This window comes from Elephas maximus, chromosome 1, assembly GCF_024166365.1.
Source record: "Elephas maximus indicus isolate mEleMax1 chromosome 1, mEleMax1 primary haplotype, whole genome shotgun sequence".
In the NCBI taxonomy this organism is placed as follows: Eukaryota; Metazoa; Chordata; class Mammalia; order Proboscidea; family Elephantidae; genus Elephas; species Elephas maximus.
The window spans coordinates 232167036-232181990 of NC_064819.1; the positions used below are offsets into that span (position 1 = coordinate 232167036).

Sequence of the window (14955 nt, forward strand, 5' to 3'; positions counted from 1 at the left end):
GAGAAGGGCTCGGGGGAAGAGGAGGGTTAATATGCCGGAAGTGGGGAACAAGAAGAGGGCGTACACAAAGGCGTGTCAGCATTTTTGTCCAATTAGAGTGCGGATGAGAAGGGCGCGAAGGTCGGGGAGCGGAAGTCAGATTCCTGGGCCTCTGGAGGGAGGAGGTGCTCGGGTGAGCGCTCACCCGCGGCACGGTTGCGCATGCGAGTTGGGACATTCTAGCGGCTTCTAGAAAAGATGGCCGGCAAGGCGGAGTTTGGAGTGGGGGTGTGGCAGCAGGGGGCCATCCTACGTCCTAGCCTCGTGCTCTCTTTTTTGTTCTGCTCCCTTGTCGATGGGGCTCAGGGAGCACGGGGCAGGTCGGCCAGGTTTCGTTCTAGAGCGCTTAAGTTATGGCCTTGGGGCCTGAACCTCGGTAGAACGCGACAGGCATCCTACAAGGCTTATACGTATTACGGGAGAAACTGTAGCTAGAGGAAGGCAACCACCCGTTTTAAACCAGGGAATTGTAATCTTGCCCGGCCTCATTTCCTCAGTGCCCAGGTGGGATGTGTGCGGAGCCGACAATAGTTGGTCTAAGCTTTGCGACTAAAGCTCCCAAATGTGGGAATGTGAAGTTAGGGGCTACCTCGAAGCTGGAAGCTCCTTGGCCCGACCGCAACCAGCTTCGCAAGCCGGGAACGGAGATGGAATGTTAATGCTGAAGACACATGAAGCGTTTCCCTCACATAGTGCCCCACCCACTAATGCGTTCCTGCGAAATGGTTGGTCCGTTACATGCCTGCGTGCGTCTAAACGTAAGCGGTGATTGGAGAAACTGACATGACAGATGGCCCTCTCGACCACTCAACTGCAGAGGTTTGTTAGTTCCGGGGGCGAGAGAGGCTCACGTTGAGAATTGATGACCTCCACCGGCCTCAACCTCTCAAGTGGATATGGCTGCGGCCGCGGACCGCTGAGACGCCTGCAAGGAGCAGGAGGCGAGGCTTTTCTGAGGCTTTGCTTGAGGTCCCTCAGCGATGGCGCTTCGGTCGCGGTTCTGGGCTTTGTCGGTTTGCAGAAACCCCGGTAACTAATTTTGCCCCATTTTTCTCAGATCACTCCCCAGAGTCTTCACAATAAACGTAGATATGCAAATCGCATTTTTTACTCTGTATCCACCTTCGAAAAGTAATCAAGCTAATACCATTATGATGAAAATAGTGAAAGATTAAGGATTCATTGATCAAACGTATTTCGTTCTTCTAACAGGGCGGGAAGATTGGGGGAGCGATTGGGGATAGAGGTCAGATCATATTCCTGATTTGTTAATATTAGGCTTAGGTAAGTATGGTTGTGTCCATTTTTTAGAGTTTGGGTTTGCAGCCCTCTCAACCAGTTCCAAAGCAGTGGTGAAGCCTGAAGTGGACCCTGTGGATAATGAAGCCGTTGCCCCGGAGTTCACCAACCGGAATCCCCGGAATCTCGAGCTCTTGGCTGTAGCCAGGAAAGAACGGGGTTGGGGGACCGTGTGGCCCTCTCGTGAGTTTTGGCACAGGTAATTAAGTCTGTGTTTGTGCGGTAGCCTCCAAATTGTTCTCATCCGTTTATTCAACAAACGTTTATCCATCCCTTACTATGTGCGGGTACTGCGTGGGACTCTCTCAGGGGCGGAGTGTCCAATAGGGAGGTAAGCACTGTGCTTACTGGGCGCATTTATTAATCTGCAGTGACCAATTTCGGAAATCCTGGTGGCTTAGTGGTTAAAGTGCTACGGTTGCTAACCAAAAGGTTGGCAGTTCAAATCCACTAGACGCTTCTTGGAAACTGTGGGGCAGTTCTACTCTGTCCTATAGGGCCTCTATGAGTCGGGAGCGACTCAACGGTGGTGGTTTTTTTTGTGTGTGTGTGTGCTTTAAGTGAAAGTTTGCAAATCAAGTCAGTCTCTCATATGAAAATTTATATACACTTTGCTATATACTGATAGTTGCTCTCCCCGTAATGAGACAGCACACTGCTTTTCTCCGCTCTCTCTTTCATGTCCATTCAGCCACCTTCTGACCCCCTCTGCCCTATTATCTCCACTTCAGACAGGAGATGCCAACATAGTCTCATGTGTCTACTTGATCCAAGAAGCACATTTCCTCACCAGTATCATTTTCTATCCCATAGTCCAGTCCAATCCCTGTCTGAAGAGTTGGTTTTGGGAATCTTTCCTGTCTTGGGCTAACAGAAGGTCTGGGGACCATGACCTCCAGGGTCCTTCTAGTCTCAGTCAGATGATTAAGTCTGGTCTTTTTATAAGAATTTGGGGTCTGCATCCCACTGCTCACCTGTTCTCTTGGTTTCTCTGTTCTGTTCCCTGTCAGGGCAATCATCGGCTGTAGCCAAGCACCATCTAGTTCTTCTGGTCTCAGGCTAATGTAGTGTCCAGTTTATGTGGCCCTTTCTGTCTCTTGGGCTCATAATTTCCTTGTCTTTGTTCTTCATTCTCCTTTGTTCCAGGTGGTTTGAGACTAATTGATGCATCTTAGATGGCCACTTGTTAGCACCTAAGACCCCGGAAGGGTGGTGGGTTTTTTGTGTTGTTTTAGTGACCAATTTCATACGGATTTCACCATGAAACCCATGTGAAATTGGTCACTACAGATTAGTAAGTATGCAGAAGTAAGCCTGTGCTTACCTTGCTTATTGTGTTCTCCATCCCCGGACTCTCTCAGGAAGTTGAAATGGGCTGAAACAATAAATAAACATGTGTCATGGAGAAAATGTAAAGAGGATGTCAGAGTGAGGGACTGGGTGCCTATTAAGACTTCTATGAGGAGATGACGCTTAAGAAAGTGAGATGTGAAAGATAGGAGGAAACCAAACTGTCTCTGTGAAATGCCAGGGAGAGCCTTCCTAACAGAGGAAACAGCTGGGCTGGAAGTGAACTTGGTGAGTCTGTGGAACAGAAAGGCCTGTGTACCTGGAGCTCAGTGGGCAAAGGGGTGAGTGGTGTGGTGAGAATGGTGGAGTAGGGAGAGGACAGATCATTGCCTTTGTAGATTAAGGTAAGCAGATTAAACTGTATTTTCACTGCAGTGGTGTCTTAGTCGTTTAGTGCTGTTATAACAGAAATACTACAATTGGGTAGCTTTAACAAAAAATTTATTTTCTCAGAGTTTAGGAGGCTAGAAGTCTGAATTCAGGGTGCTGACCCTAATGGTAGGCTTTCTTGTCATCTCTGGGGAGGGGTGGGTTCTCCTCTCTTCAGCTCCTGTTTCCTGATTCCTTGGAGATCTCCCTGTGGCTTGGCATCAGTCTTTCCTCCGTCTTTTTCTCTGCTCGATTGTTTAGTCTCTTTTTATATCTCAAAAGAGACTGACTCAAGATCCATTCTACACTAATCCTGCCTCATGAATATAGCAAAGACAGCCAGTTCCTGAATGGGATTATAATCACAGGCATAGAAGTTAGGATTTACAACACGTATTTTGGGGGGACACAATTCAATCCATAACAAATGGGAAGCTATGAAAAGTTTTAAGGTTTGAGTCTGAATTATGTGGTTTTTAAAGATCATTCTGGCTGTTTGGGGGAGAGTACATTTTTAAGGGGACAAGAGTAGAAGCAGGAAGACCAGTTAGGAGTTGCAGATTCCAGGCATGAGATGTTTTATTATAAAGATGGTACCTTTTTTTTTTTTTTTTAATTTTTATTGTGCTTTAAGTGAAAGTTTACAAATCAAGTCAGTCTCTCATACAAAAATATATATACACCTTGCTATGTACTCCTAATTGCTCTCCCCTTAATTACACAGCACACTCCTTCCCTCCACTCTCTCTTTTTGTGTGCACTGTGCCAGCTTCTGACCCCCTCTGCCCCCTCATCTCTCCTCCAGATAGGAGATGACAGCATAGTCTCATGTGTCTACTTGATCCAAGAAGCTCATTCTTCAGTATCATTTTCTATCCCATTGTCCAGTCCAATCCCTGTCTGAAGAGTTGGCTTTGGGAATGGTTCCTGTCCTGGGCTAACAGAAGGTCTGGGGACCGTGACCTCCGGGGTCCTTCTAGTCTCAGTCAGACCATTAAGCCTGGTCTTTTTACAAGAATTTGGGGTCTGCATCCCACTGCTCTCCTGCTCTCTCAGCGGTTCTCTGTTGTGTTCTCTGTCAGGGCACTCATCGGTTGTAGCCAGGCACCATCTAGTTCCTCTGGTCTCAGGCTTATGTAGTCTCTGGTTTATGTAGCCCTTTCTGTCTCTTGGGCTCATAATTACCTTGTGCCTTTGGTGTTCTTCATTCTCCTTTGCTCCAGCTGGGTCGAGACCAATTGATGCATCTTAGATGGGCACTTGCTAGCATTTAAGACCCCAGACGCCACTCTCCAAAGTGGGATGCAGAGTGTTTTCTTAATAGATTTTGTTATGCCAATTGACTTAGATGTCCCCTGAGACCAAGGTCCCCAAACCCCTGCCCCTGCTATGCTGGCCTTTGAAGCATTCAGTTTATTCAGGAGACTTTTTTGATTTTGGTTTAGTCCAGTTGTGCTGACCTCTCCTGTATTGTGTGCTGTCTTTCCCTTCACCTAAAGTAGTTCTTATCTACTATCTAGTTAGTAAATACCTTCCTCCATCCCTCCCTCCCTCTCCCCTCTGGTAACCATCAAAGAATATATTTTTCTCTGTTCAAAGTATTTCTCGAGGTTTTGTAAAAGGGTTTTATATTATAAATGACCTTTTGCAGCTGACTAATTTCATTCAGCTTAAGGCCTTCCAGATTCCTCCATGCTATGAAATGTTTCACAGATTGATCACTGTTTAGAGATGCTTCTTTACTCAACATTTTCTAACTTCCAGCAACTACACAAATTTCTTTATATGGGCTTTCTCATTTAATCCTTAAAACTACTTTATGAGGCAGTACAATTACTTTTTCCATTTCATAGGGACAGGGGAATTGAAGCTTAGGGAGGCTAAGTAATTGCCTCAAAATGACATGGTTTGTAAGTTCTAGAACGAAGATTCTAACTTGCTCTGTCTGACCTCATGGCCAGGGTGCTAAATTGTTACCACTAAACTGCCACATGTAGGTGTTTTATCTGTTGCTCGTCTGCTTGGTAAGGATTCATTAAAAACAGAATTTTCTTTGAGGACTATACAAAGCTATAAGAACAAGTTACAGATCATAAGCATGTAATGTATGCTTTCATTCAACAAACATTGGGCCTGTGCCACCAGTTAGACGTTATGCCAGATGCAGACGATGCAAAGATAAAGTAGATGTCATCCCTGTCCCCGCAAGTCTTACGGTGTAACAGTGGAAGATGGGGGATGGATAATACAGTGTTACAGTTGTTAGAATGCATTTTTACTTACACTCCTAGGAGTGAAAGGGAGTAGGCAGTTCAAATTGGAAATGATCTGGATCTTCAGTCTAAAAGTCTTTTAAAACACCAACCTGTTACTTTCACTTAGTGTTGGGTCATTTAAATAACTAGAGCCGTTTTTTCTTCTACCTGCCCTACCACAATGTTATCAGTATAGAATTTTGGAGTATTACAGAGCTCAGGCTACTAAATTTTTTTCTTATTTAAAAATGTAATTGTGCTCATGAGGAGCCTGCACATAGATGAAGAGGCAGTTGTTTGAACAGAACAAGGGGATACTGTGTGGTTTAAAGTCAGGAAAGGTGTGCCTCAGGGTTGTATCCTTTCACCATACCTATCCAATCTGTATGCTGAGCAAATAATCCAGGAAGCTGGACTGTATGAAGAATGGGGCTTCGGGATTGGAGGAAGACTCATTAACAATCTGCATTATGCAGATGACATAGCCTTGCTTGCTGAAAGTGAAGAGGACTTGAAGCACTTACTAATGAGGATCAAAGACCACAGCCTTTAGTATGGATTACACCTCAGCATAAAGAAAACAAAAATCCGCACAACTGGACCAGTAAGCAACAACATGATAAACAGAGAAAAGATTGAAGTTGTCAAGGATTTCATTTTACTTGGATCCACAATCAACAGCCATGGAAGCAGCAGTCAAAAAGCAAAATACTCATTGCATCGGATAAATCTTCTGTAAAGGACCTCTTCAAAGTGTTGAAGTGCAAAGATGTCCCCTTGAAGACTAAGGTGCGCCTGACCCAAACCATGGAATTTTCAATCGCATCATATGCGTATGAAAGCTGGACAATGAATAAGGAAGACCAAAGAAGAATTGATGCCTTTGAATTGTGTTGGTAGAGAATATTGAATATTCCATGGACTGCCAAAAGAACAAACAAATCTGTCTTGAAAGAAGTACAACCAGAATGTTCCTTAGAAGCTAGGATGGCGAAACTCCTAACGTACGTTGGACATGTTATCAGGAGGGATCAGTCCCTGGAGAAGGACACCATGTTTGTTAAAGTAGAGCATCAGCGAAAAAGAGGAAGACCCTCAACGAGATGGATTGACACAGCGGCCGCAGCAGTGGGCTCAGACATAACAACAACTGTGAGCATGGCGCAGGACTGGGCAGTGTTTTGTTCTGTGGTGCATAGGGTCACTATGAGTTGGAACTGACTCGACGACATCTAACAACAGGCTGCTAAGCAAAAGTTTGGCAGTTTAAATCTACCAGCCGCTCCTTGGAAACCTTATGGGGCAGTTCTGCTCTGTCCTATAGGGTCACTATGAGTTGGAATCCACTGGACGGCAACAAGTTTGGTTTTGGGTTTTACAGGAGAAAGCGATCTTAGAGATAATGAGTCTTACCACTTTGTTTTACACATTGTTTGATACAGGTTAGCCAACTATGGCCTGTGGGCTATAACTGGCCTTCTGCTTGTTTTGATCTTTATTTTAAATATTAGAAAAATCAAAATAATTTTTTGTGACATGTGGAAGTTATATGAAATTCTAATTTCAGTGTCCACAAAGAAACTTTTATTGGAACACAGCCATGCTCATTTGTTTACGTCTTGCCTATGGCTGGAGCTCTGGTGGTGCAGTGGTTAAGAGCTTGGCTGCTGACCAAAAGGTTGGCAGTTCGAATCTGCCATCCGCTCCTTGGAAACCCTGTGGGGCAGTTTTACTCTGTCCTGTAGGGTCGCTGTGAGTTGAGATGACTGGACGGCAACAGGTTTTATGGCCGTTCCAGTACTGCAGTGGCTGAGTTGAGTAGCCACAGAGATGGTTATGTTGCCTGCAAAGCCTAAGATATTTACATGTTGATTGTTTATGGGAACATCTGCTGGCCCTTTAGTGAAGAGATTATGTTTTTACCAGGACCGCCAGCAAAGCCTGGACTGTGGTCGTCTGTTGTTAGTTGCCGGGGAGTCGGCTCCCATTCATGGCAACCCTGCGCACAACATAGTGAAACGTTGCCCAGTCCTGCACCGTCTTCATGGTGATTGTATTGAACACAGTTATGTTGTGGTCCATAGAGTGTTCATTGGCTGATTTTCAGTGGACACCAGGCCCTTTTCCTAACCTGTCATGTCTGGAAGCTCCGCTGAAACCTGTCTACCGTGGGTGCTCCTGCTGGTATTTGAAATATTGGTGGCAGAGCTTCTAGCATCCATTGTAACACATAAGCCATCACAATTTGACAAACTGACAGACGAGGCTATGGAAAAGCGTAGACTGGAACTCACATCTTCCAGATCTAGTGCTTTTTCTATTTCATACTGAGTATCCTAGTAAGAATCTTCTAATTTTGGTGTTTCTTTAATTTGACCTTATTTTTTTTTAATGTGTGATACATATGTTGTTTCAGGTGCTGTTGAGTTGGTGCTGACTCATAGCGACCCTGTGTACAACAGAACAAAACACTGCCAAATGCTGCACCATCCTCACAATCGCTCCTGTGCTTGTTGCAGCCACTGTGTCGGTCCATCTTGTTGAGGGTCTTCGTCTTTTTCGCTGACTCTCCACTTACCAAGCATGATGTCCTTCCTCAGGGACTGGTCCCCCCGATAACATGTCCGACGTGAGACGAAGTCTTGCCATCCTCGCTTCCAAGAAGCATTCTGGCTGTACTTATTCCAAGACAGATTTGTTTGTTCTCCTGGCAGTCCATGGCATATTCAGTATTCTTTGCCAACATCATAACTCAAAGGCATCGATTCTTCGTCAGTCTTCCTTATTCATTGTCCAACTCTCATATGCATATGAGACGATTGAAGATACCATGGCTTGGATCAGACACACATTAGTCCTTTAAGTGACATCTTTGCTTTTCAACACTTTAAAGAGATCTTTTGCAGGAGAATGATACGTATACAGGTGCCATAAAACCCAAATGTTTCTTGTGTCCTTTCAGAGATAGTCTATGAGCATATTGTTGTATTTTTTAAAACATAAATTTTAGTACACTATATGCACTGTTCTGCACCTTCCTTTATTTTTTTCCCTCCTTACTTAAAGAAGGACATCATGCTTGGTAAACTACAGGGTCAGTGGAAAAGAGGAAGGTCCTCAATGAGGTGGATTGATACAGTGGCTACAACAGTGGGCTTAAACATAACAATTGTGAGCATGGTGCAGGACCAGGCAGTTGTTCTGTGGTACGTAGGGTCACTATGAGTCGGAAGTGATTCGATGGCACCTGATAACAACTCAAAAGTTTATTGTGGAGATCTTTCATGGTGGTTAGGAGCATTGGTTATAGAGTCAGACGTCTGGACTTAAATCATGGCTCTATTACTTGGTATTGGTATTGTGCAAATTACTTCATCTTTCTATGCTAGTTTTCACATCTTAAAAAAAAGATAATAATAAGATTGTTTTGAGACATGGGTTATACCTATAAACAATTAGGACAGTGCCTAGCATAGAGTAAGTGCTCAGTAAATGTTAGCTATTGTAGTCATCATTATTATAAAGCCAATAACTTATTCTTTTTAGTAGCTGGATAAATTTCCATTGCATAGATATTTGGTTCCCTAGTGATGATGATCTTTTATGATTACAGTGTTGCAATGAATTGCCTTGTGAGATTGAAAATTTTTATGGGTTTAAAAGTCGTTAACACTTATGTGAACCATCTGTTCAGATCCTTTGCCTGTTGTTCTATTTAGCGTTGGTCATTTTTTTATCGATTATAGAAGGTTTTTACATATGGAAGTTAGTCCTTTAAATGATATATGGGTTTAAAATATTTTTTCTATTGTTTGCCTTGTAACATTCTTTAACTGTTTATTGCTATTATTATTTTTTACCATGCAGAAAGTTTTCATTGTTATGTAGTCAAAGTTGTCAATCTTTTCTTTATTGGCTTTTGATTTGATGCCATATTTAAATGGACTTGCTTTACTTTGAGATCATAAAAAAAATTCTCCTGTGATTTCCTTTTGTGTTTTTATGATTTCAGTTCTTAAATTTAAATCTTTGGTCCATCTCACATTTATTTTGGTGTGAGCTGGAATATCGAAGTGGAGAATAAATATATCCTTACCCAGTGGAGGGTCAACAACTTAACTCTCCTTCTTCAAATCCATTTTTAAGTAGAAGCTATGTAAGTAAATAAAACACAGCTCTTCAGAAATACCAGATTTCTCGTTGATACTTTGGGTTAAGTGGAAATATTTGGTTTATTATCATCGAGGATATCCACATAAAGGCAGAGAAGAAGACCTTTCCCAAATAAAATCCAAGTGACGTGTGTTGAAGCAAATATACTAAATGTTGCATTCTTGAGATATATAGGCATTTATTTACTTGAAATAATTGGTTTAGATTATTTTTTGATTTTATTCTCTTCTCACTGTGTTTAGGTTGCGAGTTATAAGAACTCAGCATCATATAGAAGCGTTTGTTGAGCATCTAAATGGCCGGATTGTGGTTTCGGCATCCACTCGTGAATGGGCTATTAAAAAGCACCTTTATAGGACCACAAATGTGGTGGCTTGTGAGAGTATAGGACGAGTACTGGCAGAGCGATGCATACGGGCAGGAATCAACTTCGTGGTCTGCCAACCCACCCCTTGGGAGGCAGCCTCAGACTCGGTATGCTTGTTTTCATGTTTGTATCTAAAGAGTACTGTGTTAATTCTCGACAGCATTAGATAATTAATGGTAATAATTACCATTTACCAAGTCATTTTCATGTGTCAGACCCTGGTGTGAGTACTCTGACATACCTCATTTGGCTTCACAGCAACCCATGTGGTGGTGGTTATATGCTGTCAAGTCAGTTACGACTCATAGTGACCCTATAGGGAAGAGGAGAGCTGCCCTGTCAGAATTTCTATGCTGTAATTTTTATGGGAGCTGATCACCAGGCCTTTTCTCCTGCAGAGCCACTGGTGGGTTCGAACTGCTGACCTTTTGGTTAGTAGTCGAGTGCTTAATCATTGTACCACCAGGTAGGGGCTATTATTCCCATTTTATACATAGATAAACTGAGGGTCAGGTTGACTTGGCCAGAGTCAGTGAGTGCTGGATTTCAAACCCAGGGTACTTTCCTATTCATGTATTAGCATGTTTTCTGTATCATATTTTAGAAACAGTATTGATTTTTGGTATCTCCACATTCCCTTGTTTCTTAATCTATGTTGTTATTAACATCACCTTCTGAAAAACCAGTGTAGGCTGGGAAGTTAGCAAGGAGCACATCAGTTTTGTGTTTACTTCTGTCTTTGGGAATGAGCTGTATATTTTCAGCCTTACTTGTGCTAACTTCATCCTTTTCCTTTTTTTCTCATCTTCAAAACCAGATCAAACAACTACAGAGTGCTATGACAGAAGGTGGGGTGGTGCTGCAGGAACCTCGGAGAATCTATCAGTAAACTAGAAACGTTCATTGCTGTGAACTTGTACGTACAAAACTCTCGGCTATTGCATCCATCAGAAGAGAGCACGTGGAAGAACACCAGTTGGAAGTTTTACAACAATCATTTAACAGTGAAATGTTGCTGCAGGAAAGCTCACATTCCCCCCACCGCTTTGTGTGTGGGTTTTTTTTTTTTTTTTAAATCGGGCTGAATTCTTCCTCTCTCATGGACATGAGAGAAGTATCTGAGAAAAGCAGTCAACAATTTTAATTAGTTTTTGCAGGACAAATTAAAAGTTGTTTTTAAGTTAAAGAATAAAGGCATATTGTTATTCACTTACCTTTTGGTGACATGAAATTTTCCTTGCCTTTGCCTCAGTGTGGCAAGAGCACACATAGCAGGTTTATGTAAAGCACTTACTACAGTGTCTGACTCGTAGTGGGTGATCTCAGTAAATGGTACTGTTTTCCTGCTCAGGCTCCAGGGTGTGTGTGGTGCTTAAAGTTATATGTCATCTTGGCTAGGCAATGATTCTCAGTGGTTTAGCAGACATTATGTAATTCTCCGCTTTGTGATCTGATGTGTGCAGCCGGTCAGTTGGAAGGGGAATTTCCTTGGGGTGTGGCCTGCATCAAATATGTATGGATGTTCTGGCAAAGTTCACACTCTCAGTGCTGCATTTGACTCGTCATCCTGTGACCTCTGGTTCGTAGGATGTGAGCCTCCACCCTGCCACCTGACCTGCAGATTTTAGGTTAGCCCCTGTGTCTTGATTATCTAATACTGCTATAACAGAAATACCACAAGTGGATGGCTTTAACAAATTTATTCTCTCACAGTCTAGTAGAAGTCCAAATTCAGGGCACCAGCTCTAGGGGAAGGCTTTCTCTCTGTGTTGACTCTGAGGGAAGGCCCATGTCATCAGTCTTTCCTGGTCAAGGAGCTTCTCCGTGCAGGGACGTCAGGTTCAAAGGATGTACTATTCTCATTTCTTGGTGGTATGAGGTCCCCCTGACTCCGCTGGCTTCCCTCTTTTATACCTCAAAAAAGATTGATTTAAAACATGACTTAATCTTGTAGATTGAATCCTCCCTCATTAACATAACTGCCTCTAATGCTGCCTCATTAATATCATAAAGGCAGGCTTTACAACACATAAGAAAATCACATTAGATGACAAAATGGTTGACAATCACAGGATATTGGGAATCATGGCCTAGCCAAGTTACACGCATTTTGGGGGGACACAATTCAACCCACAACATTCCACCCTTTGGCCCTCAAAAATTCATGCCCTTGCCACATGTAAAACATATTTAACCCATTTTATCAGCAAAAGTCTTAACTCCCAAGTCCAAAATCCAAAAATTCCTCTTCATCTGTGAAATCTAGAATAAAGTTACCTGCTTCCAAAGTACAATGGTGCACAAGCTAGGCATTTCCATCACAAATGGGAGAAATTGGAGGGAAAGAAGGGATAACGGACACCAAGGAAGTCAGCAGAACACAATTACATTAGCTCTCAGGGCTGGAAAATAATCCTCAGATCATTTAGACAGTGGCCCTGCCCTCCAGACTCTGGGTGTTGGCTACACTCTCGATTCTGGGTGGAGACCCCTTCATCCTGGGCTTCAGTTCCACCTTCCAGGCCCACTGGGATGGTAACACTGCTCCTTTGGCTTTAGGTGGCCCCATTCTCCTGGTCCATGTGAGTGGCAACCCCACCCTTTGAGACCCCAGAGGTTGTGACCCCACCCTTTGAGACTGAGGCAACTCTGCTTCCTGCGTACCTTATTTTTTAAGCTTCTGCATCCTGACTCCTTGGCCTCTCGGCCCCTTGGGCCTGTCCGCCTGTGTCTGCCCTGTTGGGGCAAGTATTCCAAAGCTCTTTAGCTCCACCTGTAAGTGCCTGGAGGCACCCCACTCTGCCAGTAAGCCTCCTGTGCAAAGGCACTCAGCTCTTGCTCCATGTGTCAGCTCCAGCACTCTCTCTCACCAGTCTGGTTCTGCTGCTGTCGCTTCTCTGCTGCTGCCAGTTCTCACCATCTCCAGCGTAACAGCTCCCCTCATGTCCTTTTGAGTCCTCAGCAGGATTGTCCTTGATGTCCATAATTCCACCAACAGTCTCTTTTAAGGCAATCTAGGCTTTTGCTGTTAGGCACTTTAAAACTCTCCCAGCCTCTATCCATTCACAGTTTCAAAACTGCTTCCACGTTTTAGGTATCTGTTAGAGCAGCACCCCACTCTTCTGGTACCAAATTCTGTCTTAGTGCTGCTGTAACAAATACCACTAGGGCATGGCTTTAACAAAGACAAATTTATTCTCTCACAGTCTAGGAGGCTAGAAGTTCGAATTAAGGGTGCCAGCCTCAGGGGAAGGCTTTCTCTCTCTGTTGACTCTGGGGGAAGGTCCTAGTCATCAATCTTCCCTGGTCGAGGAGCTTCTCAGCAGAGAAGCCCCAGGTTCAAAGGACGCACCCGTGAGTCAGGAGAAGCCTCCAGCCTGCTGCCTGACCCACAGATTCGGGGCTTGCCAGCCTCCACGATTGCCTGAGCCATTTCCTTGAAACAAATCTAAAGGAACCCTGGTGGCACAGTGGTTAAGCACTTGGCTGCTAACTGAAAGGTTGGCAGTTCGAATTCAGTAGCTGCTTCACAGAAGAAGGACATGGAAATCTGCTTCTATAAAAATTACAGCCTTGGAAACCCTGTGGGGCGTTTCTACTCTGTCCTGTAGGGTTGCTATGAGTCAGAATTGGTGACAACGGGTTTTTTTTTTTTTCTTTTTTAATGTGTATATATTTACATGCACGCTTCGCTGGTTTTGCCCCTCTAGAGAACCCAGCCTAAGACGGGGTTTTTTTTTTTTTTTTTTTTCAAATAGGGAATATCATTATCAGTTGAAAAATAAACATTGTTAGTAATGTGAAGAAAAGGAGCAAATGCTAGCCTCAGTTGGGTGTTGCTAGTGCGCTTCTGGATGCTAACAGGCAGAGAACTAAGTCTGAAGACAGGAGTGCCGTGAGGAACTAGAGGTGGAGACAGCAGGGTTAGTGTATGCTAGATTTCCCACAAAGTGGAAATTTATTAGGTGGACAAAACTTGGTGTCCGTGCAAGTTAATGTAAAACTGAAGCTTGGGTAGGTAGATGGGATCACGGCAGTTCTCTGAAAGGAGTTAACTATTTCTATTTCAGATAAATTTAGGGAGGAAGAAGCTATAAGCATTTAGGAAAGCTTCTAGAGCATCATCGCCAACTTGTAAATGTACACCACAGTGATAAGGAGCCCTGGTGGTGCGATGGTGAAGTGCTTGGCTGCTAGCTGAAAGGTCGGCAGTGGCTCTGTGGAAGAAAAGACCTGGCGATCTGCTCCCATAAAGATTTCAGCTTAGAAAACCCTATGGAGCAGTTCTCCTCTGTCCTCCAGGGTTGCTGTGAGTTGGAATCGACTTGTCAGCACGCAACAACAACCCCAATGATTAATTTATTAGAAGTGAAATGTGATGCTACTGTCAATCTGAGTATTCTATTTTTAAAAGGTAAACACAAATCTGTGGGCACCAACATTAAAAGAAATACGATTGATTCTGGAAAGCCTTCATAATCCAATGGCTTATATATTTTCCCTTGTGATCGATAAATGTCACAGTGGAGACACTAAAAAAGATAGAATTCTAGCATTTTCTTCCCTCATCTTAAAGATTGATGTGAGCACCTCGCTTTGAAGATCACTGCTGGAGAAGGCTGTTGAAACAGAAGTTTAGGAGGACTCCAGGGAGGGACTATAGGAAGAGCATGGACTGAACCAGCAGCTTCGGAAACGGGCAGTGACAAAAAAAGGCTTCCCCCGTAAGTGTCCCTGTAGTAGGGATTTCTTCAGGTGTATGATTGTACTAGATAGTCTCTGTGCACCAGTTAAGGTTTCTCCAACTTAATGGGTAATTCTTGAGGCTTTTGTGTGCAAAATATAATACGAGGTACTATAAAGACAGCGGTGATGTGAACAAAGCCAGGTGAGGGAAAAGGCGTCAGGTGGAAGGGATGCCGACAGACCAGTACACTGATGGAGAAGTTGGGGAAGAGTCATAATTTAAAATACGGATTTAAATTCCAGCCTCTTCCTCAGTGGCAGCTTTTCAGTACTCTGTATTCACTTACCATTCCTTCAGGTGCTGTTTAAAAACCAACTGGGGTGAATCCCTCATGGCCACCCCATGTGAGTCAGAGT

At 43.6% G+C, this 14955-nt stretch overlaps 1 protein-coding gene across 2 annotated transcripts; it reads left to right on the top strand.

Moving 5' to 3' along the window:
• Positions 1-837: 837 nt before the first annotated feature.
• Positions 838-11058, top strand: MRPL18 (mitochondrial ribosomal protein L18). Of its 2 annotated transcripts, XM_049904966.1 has the most exons (4): positions 867-1068; positions 1351-1537; positions 9728-9959; positions 10670-11058. In XM_049904966.1, exons 1-4 carry the CDS (start codon positions 1020-1022, stop codon positions 10739-10741), a joined length of 540 nt encoding a protein of 179 aa, XP_049760923.1. In that variant the 5' UTR covers positions 867-1019; the 3' UTR covers positions 10742-11058. The 2 variants fall into 2 exon arrangements, with proteins under 2 accessions (XP_049760932.1, XP_049760923.1); XM_049904975.1 differs by lacking the exon at positions 1351-1537 and having other exon boundaries at positions 838-1068.
• The last annotated feature ends 3897 nt before the right edge of the window (positions 11059-14955 follow it).